This window comes from Bos javanicus, chromosome 9 (assembly GCF_032452875.1).
Source record: "Bos javanicus breed banteng chromosome 9, ARS-OSU_banteng_1.0, whole genome shotgun sequence".
NCBI lineage: Eukaryota > Metazoa > Chordata > Mammalia > Artiodactyla > Bovidae > Bos > Bos javanicus.
In genome coordinates this window covers 29,898,875-29,916,078 of record NC_083876.1, presented here as the reverse complement: position 1 = coordinate 29,916,078, position 17,204 = coordinate 29,898,875, and the positions used below count along the sequence as shown (strand labels likewise).

Here is a 17,204-nt window from a genome sequence, read left to right as displayed (position 1 = left end):
CAAATCCAGCACTTCTTTGCAACCCAGGTACCTGCAGGAAGCACACAGTCTGCTCTGTTCTACTATGCAGTTATGGTTGATCTTTGTAAGCTCTGCTTCTGAGGGTGAGGAAAGTCTGACAGTTGATTGGGACAGAAACGTTCAGTTCAGTCACTCAGTCGTGTCCAACTCTTTGTGACCCCATGGACTGCAGCACTCCAGGCCTCCCTGTCCATCACTAACTCCCAGAGTTTACTCAAACTCATGTCCATTGAGTCGGTGATGCCATCCAACCATCTCATCCTCCGTCATCACCTTCTCCTCCCACCTTCAATCTTTCCCAGCATCAGGGTCTTTTCCAATGAGTCCATTCTCCACATCAGGTGGCTAAAGTTTAAGAGTTTTAGCTTCAGCATCAGTCCTTCCGATGAATATTCAGGATTGATTTCCTTCAGGTTTGGCTGGTTAGATCTCCTTGCAGTCCAAGGGACTCTCAGTCTTCTCCAACACCACATTTCAAAAGCACCGATTCTTTGGCACTCAGCTTCCTTTATAGTCAAACTCTTATATCCATCCATACACGACTACTGGAAAAACCATAGCTTTGACTAGATGGACCTCTGTTGGCAAAGTAATGTCTCTGCTTTTTAAGATGCTGTCTAGGTTGGTCATGGCTCTTCTCCCATGGAGCAAGTGTCTTTTAATTTCATGGCTGCAGTCACCATCTGCAGTGATTTTGGAGCCCAAGAAAATAAAGTCTGTCACTGTTTCCATTGTTTCTCCATCTATATGTCATGAAGTGATGGGACTGGATGCCATGATCTTCAATTTTTCGAATGCTGAGTTTTAAATCAGCTTTTTCACTCTCCTCTTTCACTTTCATCAAGAGACTTTTCAGTCCCTCTTCACTTTCTGCCATAAGGGTGGTGTCATCTGCATATCTGAGGTTATTGATATTTCTCCTGGAAATCTTCATTCCAGCTTGTGATTCAACCAGCTTGGAAGTTCACATGATGTACTCTGCATATAAGGTAAATAAGCACGGTGACAATATACAGCCTTGATGTACTCCTTTCCCAACTTGGAAACAATTTGTTGTTCCATGTCCTAACTGTTGCTTCTTGACCTGCATACAGGTTTCTTAGGAGGCATGTAAGGTAGTCTAGTATTCCTACCTCTTGAAGAAGTTTTCAGTTTGCTGTGATCCACACAGTCAAAGTCTTTGGAGTAGTCAATAAAGCAGATGTTTTTCTGGAACTTTCTTGCTTTTTTTCAATGTTCCAACAGATGTTGGCAATTTGATCTCTCCTTCCTCTGCCTTTTCTAAATCCAGCTTGAACACATGGAAGTTCTCTGTTCATGTACTGTTGTAGCCAGGCTTGGAGAATTTTGAGCATTTGCTGTTGTGTGAGATAAGTGCAATTGTGCAGTATTTTGAACATTCTTTGGCGTTGCCCGTCTTTGGGATTGGAATGAAAACTGACCTTTTCCAGTCCTGTGGCCACTGCTGAGTTTTCCAAATTTGCTGGCATATTGAGTGCAGCACTTTCACAGCATCATCTTTTAGGATTTGAAATAGCTCATCTGGAATTCCATTACCTCCACTAGCTTTGCTTAGAGTGATGCTTCCTAAGACCCACTTGATTTCGCATTCCAGTATGTCTGGCTCTAGGTGAGTGATCACACCACTGTGGTTATCTGGGTCAGGAAGACCTTTTTTGTATAGTTCTTCTGTGTATTCTTGCCACCTTTCCTTAATATCTTCTGGTAAATGCATGGATTATGGTGGCTCAGACTATAAAGAATCTGTTTGCCATGCAGGAGACCTGGTTTGTTCCCAGGGTCAGGAAGATCCCCTGGAGTAAGGAATGGCTACCCACTCCAGTATCCTTGCCTGGAAAATTCTATGCACAGAGAAGCATGGTGGGCTACAGTCTATGGACCACAAGGAGTCAGACATGACTGACAGACTCACAACACTTTCATGCTCCCTTTTACTTACAGCCCACTGACCACACTGTGTCTTCCACCAGAAATAATGTTCTACCCTTTCTAGACAATTAATATCCATGTATTCACTTTAACTTACTTTAATTATAACTTCTTCTGGAAATATTTCCCCAAGTTAGCCTGTACGAACCCTCTATGATTTGTATCATAAATTTAGCATACTATATTGCCATATTGTATTTACTTATTTGTATTTTATACTATATAGTAAGTTCTCTAAGGTATGTAGGCATCCATAGAACTCGGCAAAGCACTCAGTCCAATAAATACCTAAATACATGAGTAGAAAATGAATGCATGAATGAAGACAATAAATCATAAATCAAAGAAAACAGACATAAAAATTACCAGAAAAATTAATTGCAGCGACATTTTTACTCACCCCTTCATGCAAGAAAAAATAGTTGATTTAGGTTTCACAACTATATAAAAAAAAATTATAGCTGACATTTAGAAAATTAACTATTTGTTAAGCATTATACCATTAAAGCAATGAAAAAGATTTTGTTTGTTTGACTGGCTTTTTTTTAGTTAAACAATGCCTATCTAAAGACAATTTTTTTTTTCAATTTCTCTAGACTACCACTTAAAACTCTAATTATCTTTTCAGATTATGCCAATACTCAATTAGAAAGAGACTCCATGAATATATGATCTTAATTTAAAAAAATATATATGTATATATAGTTCCCATTAATCTGACTCCATATCCTATTGATAACTGTGGAAAAACATATGAAAACATCTAAATTAAAAAATTAGTATAGAGACTTCCCTGGTGGTCCTGTGGTTGAGACTCCGCCTGCCAATGCAAGGGTTCTATCCCTGCTCTGGCAAGATCCCACATGCAGCGGGGCAACTAAGGACGTGGGCCACAGTTACTGAGCCCTTGTGCCCTAGAGCCAGTGCTCCACAACAAGAGAAGTCACCAGAAAGGGAAGCCTGTGCACTGCAACTAGAGAGCAGCTCCTGGTCACGGCAACCAGCCTTTGTGCACGGCAACAAAAACCCAGCACAGCCAAAAATAAACAAATAAAAATTAAAAAAAATAACTATGCTAAGCTAAGTCGCTTCAGTCGTGTCAGACTCTGTGTGACCCCACAGACGGCAGCCCACCAGGCTCCGCCGTCCCTGGGATTCTCCAGACAAGAACACTGGAGTGGGTTGCCATTTCCTCCTCCAATGCATGAAAGTGTAAAGTGAAAGTGAAGTCACTCAGTCGTGTCCGACTCTTAGCAACCCCATGGACTGCAGCCTACCAGGCTCCTCTGTCCATAAATAATGATTTAAAGAATTCTCCAATACCAAAATCTAATTAAACGGTACTCCCACACATGTTGAAGTTATAGTAAACAGACTTCATTGGCCATTTGAAAAATTCTACTGAATTTCCAATTTTAGTATTTGGTAATTTTCCAAGTTTTCTGAAAGTATTACGTCACATTTCCTAACTCCAAATGTAAATACAGGCTGAAATATAATAAATACTGCTATTTTTTCCTCTTATAAAAAATACAAGTATATATGATCTCTAAAGTTTCCCCTAGATGAACTTTTCTTTCTTTTTTGCCACAGTATCTATACATTTCTCATTTTAAAACTATTTCAGCAAATGTGAAAAAAGAGATGAGCTTAAGTCAATCATACTTACATGTTCTGGGATTCCTGGCTAACCAAAGAAACAGAATCAGAACCCTCTACTGGAGTAGGAATTCTTTCTGATAGCAGACTTGTCTAAAATATAAGAAATATACATTTTTCTTATTTATAGCATTACTCATAAGCTGTCATGCTACATCTTTATATTTGACTCTTACTGTAATTAAAGATTAAATTACTTGCAAATTTTAAATTATGTGATTCTTAAATATCATGCAAAGTAATTCATAAATAAGGCACATAGATAATGTAGGAAGAAGATACTGATATATACCACATTTGAATATTGCTCCATTATGATCGCCAGTGTCCATACAAAAACCCAGCTATCTGTAAAAATTGCTCAGAAATAACTTTCAAAGAGTAAATCTATATAGAGACAGTCTATTTTAAGTCCCTTTTACCTGAAGTAATGAAAGCAAGGCCAAGGCTAACAGAGTTTTACCAAGACAATGCACTGGTCATAGCAAACGATGCTTCCAACCACACAAGAGAGGACTCTACACATGAACATCATCAGAGTCAATACCGAAATTAGATTGATTGATTATATTCTTTGCAGCTGAAGACAGAAAAGCTCTAAACAGTCAGCAAAAACAAGACTGGGAGCTTACTGTGGCTTAGACCATGAACTCCTTATTGCCAAACCCAGACTTATGTTGAAGAAAGAAGGGAAAACCATAGACCATTCAGGTATGACCTAAATCAAATCCCTTATGATTATACAGTAGAATTGACTTAAGGGATTAGATCTGACAGACTGCCTAAAGAACTATGGAATAAGGTTCATTAACACTGTACAGGAAGCAGTGATCAAAACCATATCCAAGAAAAAGAAGTGCAAAAAAAAAAAAAAAGGCAAATGGTTGTCTGAGGAGGCCTTACAAACAGCTGAGAAAAGAAGAGGAGTGAAAGGCAAAGGAGAAAAGGAAAGATTTATCCATCTGAATGCAGAGTTACAAAGAAGAGCAAGGAGAAATAAGAAAGCCTTCCCAAGTGGTCAATGCAAAGAAAGAGGGAAAAATAGAATGGGAAAGACTAGAGATCTCTTCAAGAAAATTAGAGATACCAAGGGAACATTTCATGCAAAGATAGGCACAATAAAGGTCAGAAATGGTATGGACATGACAGAAGCAGAAGATATTGAGAGGTGGCAAGAATACACAGAAGAACGATAAAAAAAAGATCTTTATGACCCACATAACCACAATGGTGTGAGTACTCATTTACAGCCAGACATCCTGGTGTCCAAAGTCAAGTGGGCCTTAGGAAGCATCACTACAAACAAAGCTACTGGAGGTAATGGAATTTCAGCTGAGCTATTTCAAATCTTAAAAGATGATGCTGTGAGGTGCTGCACTCAATATGCCAGCAAATTTAGAAAACTCAGCAGTGCCCACAGGACTGGAAAAGGTCAGTTTTCATTTCAATCCCAAAGAAAGGCAATGCCAAAGAATGCTCAAACTACCACACAGTGCACTCATCTCAACTCTAGCAAGTAATGCTCAAAATTCTCCAAGCGAGGCTTCAACAATACGTGAACCATGAACTTCCAGATGTTCAAGCTGGATTTAGAAAAGGCAGAGGAACCAGAGATCAAATTGTCAATGTCTGTTGGATCAAAGAAAAAGCATGAGAGTTCCAGAATAACATCTACTTCTGCTTCATTGACTATACTAAAGCCTTTGACTGTGTGAATCAGGACAAACTGTGGAAAATTCCTCGAGAGATGGGAATACCCAACCACCTTATCTGCCTCCTGCGAAACCTGTATGCAGGTCAAGAAGCAACAGTTAGAACTGGACATGGAACAATGGACTGTTTCCAAATTCAGAAAGGTTAAGGCTGTATCCTGTCACCCTGTTTATTTAACTTATATGCAAAATACATCATGAGAAATGCCGGGCTGGATGAAGCACAAGCTGGAATAAAAATTGCTGGGAGAAATACCAATAATGTCAAATATGCAGATAACACCACTCTTATGGAAGAAAGTGAAGAGGAACTAAAAAGCCTCTTGATGAAAGTGAAAGAGGGGGTGAAAACAGCTGGCTTAAAGCTCAACATTCAAAAAACGAAGATAACGGCATCCGATCCCATCACTTCATAACAAATAGATGGGAAACAACGGAAACAGTGACAGACTTTTATTTGGGGGGGGGCCTCCAAAATTAGGTGTAGATGGTGACTGCAGCTATGAAATAAAAGATGCTTATTCCTTGGAAGAAAATCTATGACAAACCCAGACAGCATATTAAAAAGCAGAGACATTACTTTACCAACAAAGGCCCGACTAGTCAAAGCTATGGTTTTTCCAGTAGGCAAGAACGGATGTGAGATTGGACCATAAAGAAAGTTGAGCGCCAAAGAATCGATGCTTTTGAGCTTTGGTGTTGGAGAAGACTATTGAAAGTCCTTTGGACAGCAAAGAGATCAAACCAGCCAATCTGAAAGGAAATCAATCCTGAATATTCATTGGAAGGACAGATGCTGAAGCTGAAGCTCCAATACTTTGGCCACTTGATACTTCTAATGAGAAGAGATGAATCATTAGAAAAGACACTGATGCTGGGAAAGATTGAAGGCGGGAGGAGAAGGCGATGACAGAGGATGAGATGGTTGGATGACATCACCGACTCAATGGACATGACTTGAACAAACTCCAGAGATGGTGAAGGTCAGGGAAGCCTGGCATGCTATAGTCTATGAGGTATCAAAGAGTCGGACACAACTGAGCAACTGAACAACAACAACAATAACCAGAAGAAAAGACTGTAGCACCCAGTTAAGTTGTAGAGCTCTATCCTACAGGGATAGGATGTACTGAAGTCATCTTTTGACAAGTTAGAGATCATTATGTGCTTTGGAGTACTGTGATGCTAAAGAAGTCCAGTAAAATATTTTAACTGTAGTATAATATTATAACACTAAACATATCTGAAATAAAGATTTTCAGGGAAGAAAAAAGATTGAAAATACTTACCTTCTTCCAAGCCTTTGCTATAGATTCATGCAAACTATAAGGAATTAACACCTGCAAGCCTTCACATGTACCATATATTTGACGACACACAGAAGTAAAAGCTCCTTTAACCACAGGAAACATTTCTGATCCAGAAAAAATAGAAATATCTTCATCAAGAAGTTTTTTCGAAAACTGGGCAATTAGATGAGCACCTGTAGGACTAAAAGATGATACCAAAACAATGTACTTCAAGTGACCTAATTTGATTGAATTGCTTTCTCTGCACAGGTATGTCACTAACTTGACTGTTTGGTAGTAAAGCTCACTTATTTCCATTTGTTTTACTTCTTCTTAAATTCTACTTTTTAACTTTAACATTTAGTATATAAAACATATTCATGATTCTAAAGTCAAATCTAAGTACAATCAAGGAATAATCCCAGATATCTTTTATCTATGCCTCTTAACCCAAATATTTTTTTTCCTTTCCTCTAAACTATTGCTTTTCTCTCCTTTAAAGCTATTACTACTCTTGTATCATTTCCTTTTGAAAATAAGGTGGGATGATTTGGGAGAATGGCAATGAAACATGTATAATATCATATATGAAACGAATCACGAGTCCAAGTTTGATGCATGATACTGGATGCTTGGGGCTGGTGCACGGGGATGACCCAGAGGGATGGTACGGGGAGGGAGGAGGGAGGGGGGTTAGGGATGGGGAACACGTGTACACCTGTGGCAGATTCATGTTGATGTATGGCAAAACTAATATAATATTGTAAAGTAATTAACCTCCAATTAAAATAAATAGATTTATATTAAAAAATAAAATAAATAAAAAATAAAACAAGTATAATTTTATTTATTCGTATTCCCTTCTACTATACAAAGGGTAACATTCTATAAACTTTCTTCTGTTTTGTTTTTTCACTTTATATATCCTGATGACAACTCTATAGCCGTACATAAAAAAAATTTCTCATCCCCTTTTCACTACTGCTAAGCACTCCTTTGTATAAATATAATTCAATCTATTAGTCTCTTGTGATTGAACACCTGGGATGTTTCTAATCTTTCCCTAATAAAGTTAGAAACTCTAAACCACTGCACAATGAGGATTCAGAAGAAATTCGAACATTTTATGTCTTTTCTGTTCAACTTCAATGTGAGGGAGACACCTAAAAAGAGAAACCTAGAAATCATAATGATAATAATGGGAGAAAATTAACTACATACAATTAAATGATGTCTATATAAAAGAAAAAAAATAGGGAAGTGATGAACAATAAAAAGAACTTTAGAACTCATGGCAAGGAGTTAGTCTTCCTAATTTTAAAAGAATTATTATATATGGATAATGGATAAGAATATTTCCATATTATATATGGATAATTATTATATGTGGATATATGGATAAGAAAAAGGCTTATTATATATGGATATATGGATACGAAAAAGGCTTTCCAGATATATGGCTGGAAAAAGGCTTCCAGGTTAAATATGTCAGATTGAACACATTACATTCACATCTACTCCCTTCTGAAATATTAAAATGCAACGGTAAACAAAATTTTCAGAATGCTCTTGTAGCCATCAAGGACAAGGAGCAAAAAAAAAAAAAAGGGTATGATAAGTAACAAGTTGAGGAATGTGGGAAAAAATGAGTAATTTAGGATCCAGAAAAATTGAATAATCAAAAATAAAACAATTAGAAACAAGAATTACACTTTTATTAATACTGAATCAAAGTTATAGAAATCCAAGCCTCACTGTTTCCATCCATGTAACAGAGATAACCATAGAGGCCTCTTCCTTAGTCACTGTGAGGATTAAATGGTTACCACCCCCCACCAACCTCACCCAAAGACTTTGATCCTATGAGCAAGACAATATGTTCCCAGATGTAAACATATTAAAACACATGATAGAAAAAAATAACAACAGATAGCAGGAAAAGTTTGGCACACACACAAAAAAGGAAGAACAAAGCCAAAATAGAAAACAGTAACAAAGATAGTAAACATGAATCCAATCATATCATACTCTAAATGACAAGGATCAATTAAAAGAAAGACTATCAGAGTAGATAAAAAAAACAAGATCCAGTTATGTGCTATCTATAGAAGCCTATTAAATATAATGATAAAGACAGATTAAAAGTAAACAGATAAAGACATCATGCTGATGATCAAGAGAAAGCTATACTAGCTATATTAATTTCAGACATCACAGCAAGGAAAATTACCCAAAAGGCATATTATGTAATAAAGGGGGTGAATTTTGCAAAGAGATGTAACAATCCTTAATGTGTCCCTGACAGTGTCAAAATGCATGAAGGAAAAATTGACAGAACTGCAAGAAGAAAAAGATGAATTCACTGATGCACCCTGAAATTTCAGCACTTCTCTGTCAGTAATTGATAGATCCAGCATGAGGACATAGCTGAACTGAACACCACAAACTACCAACAGCATACAATTGGTACCTACAGAATACTTCCAGTAGCAGAACATACACTTTTCTCAAGCTCATATAAAACATTCACTGAGCGATCACATTCTGGGCCATAAAACACATTTTAACAAATTAAAAATATCAATCATACAAAATATGCTATCAGAACCATAAATAACTCATAGGTCAAAGAAGTCTCCAGAGAAGTCTAAAACTATCTTGAACTAATGAAAATGAAAATACAACTCATTTGTTGGATGCAGCAAAAGCAGTGCTTAGAGGGGGAAGTTTACAGCACTGAATGCATCTAAATAGACAATCTCTTTAACAAGTGGTGCTGGGAAATCTGGTCAACCACTTGTAAAAGAATGAAACTGGACCACTTTCTAACACCATACACAAAAATAAACTCAAAATGGATTAAAGATCTAAACGTAAGACCAGAACTATAAAACTCCTAGAGGAGAACATAGGCAAAACACTCTCCGACATACATCACAGCAGGATCCTCTATGACCCACCTCCCAGAATATTGAAATAAAAGCAAAAATAAACAAATGGGACCTAATTAACCTTAAAAGCTTCTGCACATCAAAGGAAACTATTAGCAAGGTGAAAAGACAGCCTTCAGAATGGGAGAAAATAATAGCAAATGAAGCAACCGACAAACAACTAATCTCAAAAATATACAAGCAACTCCTACAGCTCAACTCCAGAAAATAAACGACCCAATCAAAAAATGGGCAAAGAACTAAATAGACATTTCTCCAAAAGACATACAGATGGCTAACAAACACATGAAAAGATGCTCAACATCACTCATTATCAGAGAAATGCAAATCAAAACCACTATGAGGTACCATTTCACACCAGTCAGAATGGCTGCGATCAAAAGTCTACAAATAATAAATGCTGGAGAGGGTGTGGAGAAAAGGGAACCCTCTTACACTGTTGGTGGGAATGCAAACTAGTACAGCCACTATGGAGAACAGTGTGGAGATTCCTTAAAAAACTGGAAATAGAACTGCCTTATGATCCAGCAACCCCACTGCTGGGCATACACTGAGGAAACCAGAAGGGAAAGAGACACGTGTACCCCAATGTTCATCGCAGCACTGTTTATAATAGCCAAGACGTGGAAGCAACCTAGATGTCCATCAGCAGATGAATGGATAAGAAAGCTGTGGTACATATACACAATGGAGTATTACTCAGCCATTAAAAAGAATACATTTGAATCGGTTCTAATGAGGTGGATGAAACTGGAGCCTATTATACAGAGTGAAGTAAGCCAGAAGGAAAACATAAATACAGTATACTAACGCATATATATGGAATTTAGAAAGATGGTAACAATAACCCAGTGTACGAGACAGCAAAAGAGACACTGATGTATAGAACAGTCTTATGGACTCTGTGGGAGAGGGAGAGGGTGGGAAGATGTGGGAGAATGGCAATGAAACATGTAAAATATCATGTAGGAAACGAGTTGCCAGTCCAGGTTCGATGCATGATGCTAGTTGCTTGGGGCTGGTGCACTGGGACGGCCCAGAGGGATGGTATGGGGAGGGAGGAGGGAGGAGGGTTCGGGATGGGGAACACATGTATACCTGTGGCGGATTCATTTGATATTTGGCAAAACTAATACAATTATGTAAAGTTTAAAATAAAATAAAATTGGAAGAAAAAAAAAAAAGAATAACTGTTAAAAAAAAAAAAAAAAAAAAAAAAGAAAGATGATCTAAAATTCAATAATCTAAATTTTCACCATAGAAAATGAAATTAAATCCAAAACAAAGCAGAAAATAAAGATTAGAACAGAAATCAATGAAATTAAAACAGGAAATGAGTGGGGGGTGGAAAGCTAGTCTTTTAAAAGATCAGTAAAAGTGAAAAGACTTAATGAGGTTAGAGAGGAAAAAAGACACAAATTAATAATATGAGAGGCTATCTCTACTAATTCCATTGATTTTAAACAGGTAATAAAGGAATACTGTAAAATATATATATATATCAATAAAAAGTCTATGCCCACACATTAGAAAACTTACATAAGTGGACCAGTTCCTTGAAAGACACAACCTGCCAAAACACAAATGATCTGAATAAACCTACCTATTAAAGAAAGAGAATAAATAATAAACTTCCTAAATAGAAAACACTTTGCCCAAATAGGTACACTGGTGAACTCTATCAAACATTCAACAAATTATGCCAAATCTCTTTCAAAATCTAGAAGTAGACTATTTCCTAAATTATGAGATCAGTGTTACAGTAAGACCAGACAAGAATCACGAAAACCACAGACTAGTCTCTCTCATAAACACAGACAAAAATCCTTAAATATTAGTAAATCAAATCTAACAATGTATAAAAAGAAATATTCTAGGTATGCAAGGTGGTTCAATATTAAAAAAAATCAATTAATGTAATCTACAACAGCAATAGAATAAAAGGACACTCATTGTGGTGTTATTTGTGGAGGCAAAATCATAGACACAACCTAATATCCAATAATGTAGAGAAATCTGAATAAATTATGGTAAAGTCATACAAAAATGTATCATAGAGCTATTAAAAAATGTTTCGTTCTATATTCACCTAGGAAGAGGTTATGGTTACACACAAAAAACCAAGTAATGTATATACCATTTTTGAAAAGAAATAATTCTATGACTATGAACATATATATTTGATGCATCATTACAGGTGCAGAGAAAGTCTACAAGCATAAACATAATGTTATCACTGGCTGACCCAGGTGATAGAACTGAATAAGGGTTAGAGAAGGAAGATGGGGAAGTAGTTAGCTTTCCTTTCTACGGTTTAACTTAAAGTCAGTCATTTGTGGCTTTAGAAGTTCCAAGAGTACAGTCCAAGGGAGTAAAAAAGATCCTATGTAGAGTGAACCATTCTAGTTTTCTTTTGAAGTTACAGACATCAAGACCTACTCTGCCTGTAGAATTCATAATCCTCGTTATTTCTTCAAATTTCTGATGATCTAATATGTTAGTAGTTGATCAAGAAACCTAACTAGATAACTATCTAGAATAATTATCCCAATTTTCATTAATATATGACAAGATTTTTGCAAACTTTAAATCAGATTAGCAAAAACACACTAAAAAATTCCACAAATTATTCAAAACAGAAACATACCTTTTTTCTTCAGAAGAGTTCATATTTTCTCCATAAAGTAGTAGGGTAAGTCCTTCTTCCACAGATGCAATTCTTGCCAAAATATGAGCTATATGAATTAAAGCTGTTTCAGAGCAATTTGGAGCAGCCTGTATGTTAAAGATATCATATAATTTTATGACATGCTAACATATCACAGACTAACATTCAAGGATGGTACTGTAATCTAATAAAGTTATATTATCACAACAAAAAAAGAAAGTTAATGATTGTTAGGCTGTGAAATATGTCTGAATTAAATGCATCATTAGATTATATTCTCGTACTAGCACAGTTGATAAGGCAAAAACATACATACTTTTTACCCAAAGCTATTACTGTTTATTAAGACAGCTGAAACAATTGTTGCTATTATAATTTTATATGCATATAATTCTAGATGACAAATGCAGTAGCTCTTCTTCTTTGCCCTTTACTTTTCACTCACTGGGCTATATCTGATCTAATTTCATTGTACATGCTATCTAACATACTTTCTAAGGGACATCATCTTTTCCTATAACTGACTGGGTCATGAGTTATAGGTGTGACTGCTGCTGCTACTGCTGCTAAGTCACTTCAGTCGTGTCTGACTCTGTGCGACCCCATAGACGGCAGCCCACCAGGCTCCCCCGTCCCTGGGATTCTCCAGGCAAGAACACTGGAGTGGGTTGCCATTTCCTTCTCCAATGTGTGAAAGTGAAAAGTGAAAGTGAAGTCGCTCAGTCGTGCCCAACTCTTAGCGACACCATGGACTGCAGCCTACCAGGCTCCTCAGTCCATGGGATTCTCCAGGCAAGAGTACTGGGGTGGGTTGCCATTGTCTTCTCCATAGGTGTGACTAAGGACTATCAATTCATGAGTTGGCCAATAGCTAATGATGTCAACTAATGAGAAAACCTAAGTGGAACTGATCATATTTCCCCATTTTTTATTGTTAAAAGTAGTAAAACTAGTTTTACCAGTATATAGAAAATTAGTACATAGGAAATACTAAAAACTAGAGAGTTGTGTCAATGCTAGAGACTACCTACAAGTCTAAGTCTACTAAAGTTTCCATTCTTTCTGGGACCTACTTATGCACCTGTACCTACATGGATGCAATGCACCTATTCTCCTCGATAATTTTGAATATATCTATACAGTGACTGCAGCCATGAAATTAAAAGACGCTTGCTCCTTCAAAGGAAAGCTATGACAAACCTAGACAGCGTATTAATAAGCAGAGCTATCACTTTGCCAACAAAGGTCCATATAGTCAAAGCTATGATTTTCCAGTAGTCATGTACAGATGAGAGAGTTGGATCACAGGCTGAGTGCCACTGAATTGATGCTTTTGAACTGTAGTCCTAGAGAAGACTCTTGAGAGTCCCTTGGACAGCAAAGGAGATCAAACCAGTCAATCCTAAAGGAAATCAACCCTGAATATTCATTTGAAGGACTGATCTGAAGCTGAAGCTCCAATAATTTGGCCACCTGATTGTGAAGAGCCTACTCACTGGAAAAGACACTGATGTTGGGAAAAAAACTGAAGGCAAAAGGAGAAAGGGGTGACAGAGGATGAGATGGTTGGATGGCATCACTGACTCAGTGGACATGAATTTGAGCAAACTCTGGGACAGAGAAGAGGACAGAGGAGCCTGGCATGCTGTAGCCACGGGGTTGCAAAGAGTCGGACACGACTTAGTGACTGAACAAAAAACACACTGCAACCAATACATTCTAATAAATTCAGTGGGTTAGTTTAACTAATGAGGGGTCAGGTATATTCACCTGAAGAATTCTTAACTAGATGATCTAATGTTTAATTTGTTACTCTCACACTAAATATCTTTCTTAAAAGAAATTCTCTACTTTCCTTCATTCATACACACATTTTTTAAACTTTCTTTTTCCTCATTTTCAATAGTTTATTTGTTTGATATTCTGTCTTTCCTATTAGAGTGGGTTCCTTAAAAAACAATGACTACGTGTTAGTCACTTCTATATTTCAACTACCCAGCATAGAGCCAGTGATGCAGCATTGACTCAGTGGGTAGTGTTCAATGCCTTAAGTGAAATAATGAATGTCTATTATGTGCCAGACAGTTTTTTTTTTTTTAATTCTCAAGAATCACTGCAACTTAGGTACAATTACAGAAGTACATAATGTGAGAATATAGACAAACACCTAAATCTGTCAGGGAGAATTGAGAGAAAATTTCAAGATACAATAAACTACAGTCTGAAGAACAAACAGACCAAGTTAGAGACTTTCCATGGCAAGGAATAAGTGTTTGAACATAGGGAAACACTATAACCTGACTTAGAAAATGCAAATGATCTCTTATAACTGGAATATACAGGAAAGAAACAGGTACAATATAAGAAAACAGAAAACTCGATATAAATGTCTAGTTGAAAAGTCTGGTTTATCCAGCAAGCAACAAGTAGCCTTAGTGGCAAAATAGGAATAGGCTGGAAAAAGGAAAAACTGAACAAGAAAAAATGTGTATATTCCAAGCAAGAAATTATCAGGGCTTAAACAAAAATAATACCTACACTTGTGGCTCAGCAGTAAAGAATCACCTGCAATACAGATTCTGGAGATGTACATTTGATCTCTGGGTTGGGAAAATCCCACGGAGGAGGAAATGGCAACCCACTCCTGTAATCTCGCTGGGAAAATCCTATGGACAGAGGAGTCTAGCCAGTGGGCAACAGTCCCTGGGGTCACAAAAGAGTCAGAACTGACTGAGCATGCATGCGCACACACAAACAAAAGCAAAAACAGTCGGGATTAAGAGAAATACCTGGATTTTAGACATATGCAGGGGGGAAAAAATCTCTAGGTCTTAAATATAAATTGAATGTAGAGAATGAAGGAGTTCCCATTTACAGAACAGAAAAGGGCAGAAAAAAAAATACTGTTTTGCATACACACCGAGGAAACCAGAATTGAAAGAGACACGTGTACCCCAATGTTCATCGCAGCACTGTTTATAATAGCCAGGACATGGAAGCAACCTAGATGTCCATCAGCAGATGAATGGATAAGACAGCTGTGGTACATATACACAATGGAGTATTACTCAGCCATTAAAAAGAATACATTTGAATCTGTTCTAATGAGGTGGATGAAACTGGAGCCTATTATACAGAGTGAAGTAAGCCAGAAAGAAAAACACCAATACAGTATACTAACACATATATATGGAATTTAAAAGATGGTAACGATAACCCTGTATGTGAGACAGCAAAAGAGACACAGATGTATAGAACAGTCTTTTGGACTCTGTGGGAGAGGGAGAGGGTGGGTTGATTTGGGAGAATGGCATTGAAACATGTATAATATCATATAAAAAATGAATCACCAGTTCAGGTTCAATGCAGGATACAGGACGCTTGGGGCTGGTGCACTGGGATGACACAGAGGGATGGCATGGGGAGGGAGGTGGGAGAGGGGTTCAGGATGGGGAACATGTGTATACCCGTGGTGGATTCATGTTGATGTATGGCAAAACCAATACAATATTGTAAAGTAATTAACTTCCAATTAAAATAAATAAATTAAATAAATTTAAAAAAAAAGAAAATGCTGAGTTTGGCTCATGGAATAAATAACAAAAAAAGGTGTTCAGTAGGCGCCTGAAGTTAGTAGGCAGCTAAAGAAGTCTGGAGCTGAAGTGATCTAATCATCCAGGAAAAGCATACTAAGAGAAATAAAAGTGAACCAGGTCCTGAATCACTGAAGACAGCAGGGACTTGGAAGGGAAACCACAGAGGTAACAAAGAATATTTAGAAAGGGACAGAAAAAAACAGAAAGATTGTAGGAAAGCTAAGGAAACACAATTTCAGAAGTGATCTACTGTGTTAACGATCAAATCTGAAAAGTTACGTTTTAAAATTACAGGCAACTGCAATCAAAGCTCCGTCAGTGACATGATGAAGGCAAGATTATAATACAATGAGGTGAGAAACAATGGGAAGAGGAGCCAAGACAAGAATGGTAACCTGCCATAATTAAAAGCTTATTGTTAAAAAGATCAGATATAAGGTGGTAGTTAAAATTGTGCACTGGGTAATCAAGAATTTCCTCCATCCCAACACATTTACAGGTAAAAGAAAGATGCCAAAATAAAACAGAAAGTTAAAGATAGATAGATGAAAGTTAAGAATCAATATGGGAAATAGATGGGGAAACAGTAGAAACACTGTCAGACTTTATTTTGGGGGGCTCCAAAATCACTGCAGATGGTGACTGCAGCCATGAAATTAAAAGCTTACTCCTTGGAAGGAAAGTTATGACCAACCTAGATAGCATATTGAAAAGCAGAGACATTACTTTGCCAACAAAGATCTGTCTAGTCAAGGCTATGGTTTTTCCAGTAGTCATGTATGGATGTGAAAGTTGGACTGTGAAGAAAGCTGAGCACCAAAGAATTGATGCTTTTGAACTGTGGTGTTGGAGACTTTTGATAGTCCCTTGGACTGCAAGGAGGTCCAACCAGTCCATCCTAAAGGAGATCAAGTCCCGGGTGTTCATTGGAAGGACTGATGCTAAAGCTGAAACTCCAATACTTTGGCCACCTCATGCAAAGATCTGACTCACTGGAAAAGACCCTGATGCTGGGAGAGATTGGGGGCAGGAGGAAGAGGGGACGACAGAGGATGAGATGGCTGGATGGCATCACCGACTCCATGCACGTGAGTTTGAGTAAACTCTGGGAATAGGTGATGGACAGGGAGGCCTGGCATGCTGCGATTCGTGGGGTCGCAAAGAGTCGGACATGACTGAGCGACTGAACTGAACTGAAGAAGCAATAGCTATGGTTCAAAATCCAGGAGTATATTTCTTAGCTCTGGTATGTGGTTTACGTTTTGAAATTTATGTTATGGTTATGTTTAGACTTCAAAATTTATGTTATGGCATTCTGTAATATTAAATTGTATATTATGATCTATTTATTTCTTCTC

The 17,204-nt window shown here is 37.3% G+C and overlaps 1 protein-coding gene across 2 annotated transcripts in view; it reads right to left on the bottom strand.

Moving 5' to 3' along the window:
- The window catches only part of TBC1D32 (TBC1 domain family member 32), a 206,932-nt gene that overhangs the window by 136,217 nt on the left and 53,511 nt on the right, over nucleotides 1-17,204 (bottom strand). For both annotated transcript variants that reach the window (XM_061427448.1, XM_061427449.1), the window contains exons 16-18: nucleotides 12,230-12,357; nucleotides 6,632-6,833; nucleotides 3,641-3,723 (exon numbers count right to left, since the gene is read on the bottom strand). In XM_061427448.1, the coding sequence (XP_061283432.1) occupies nucleotides 3,641-3,723; nucleotides 6,632-6,833; nucleotides 12,230-12,357 (413 nt within the window). The remainder of the gene's footprint in view (nucleotides 1-3,640; nucleotides 3,724-6,631; nucleotides 6,834-12,229; nucleotides 12,358-17,204) is intronic.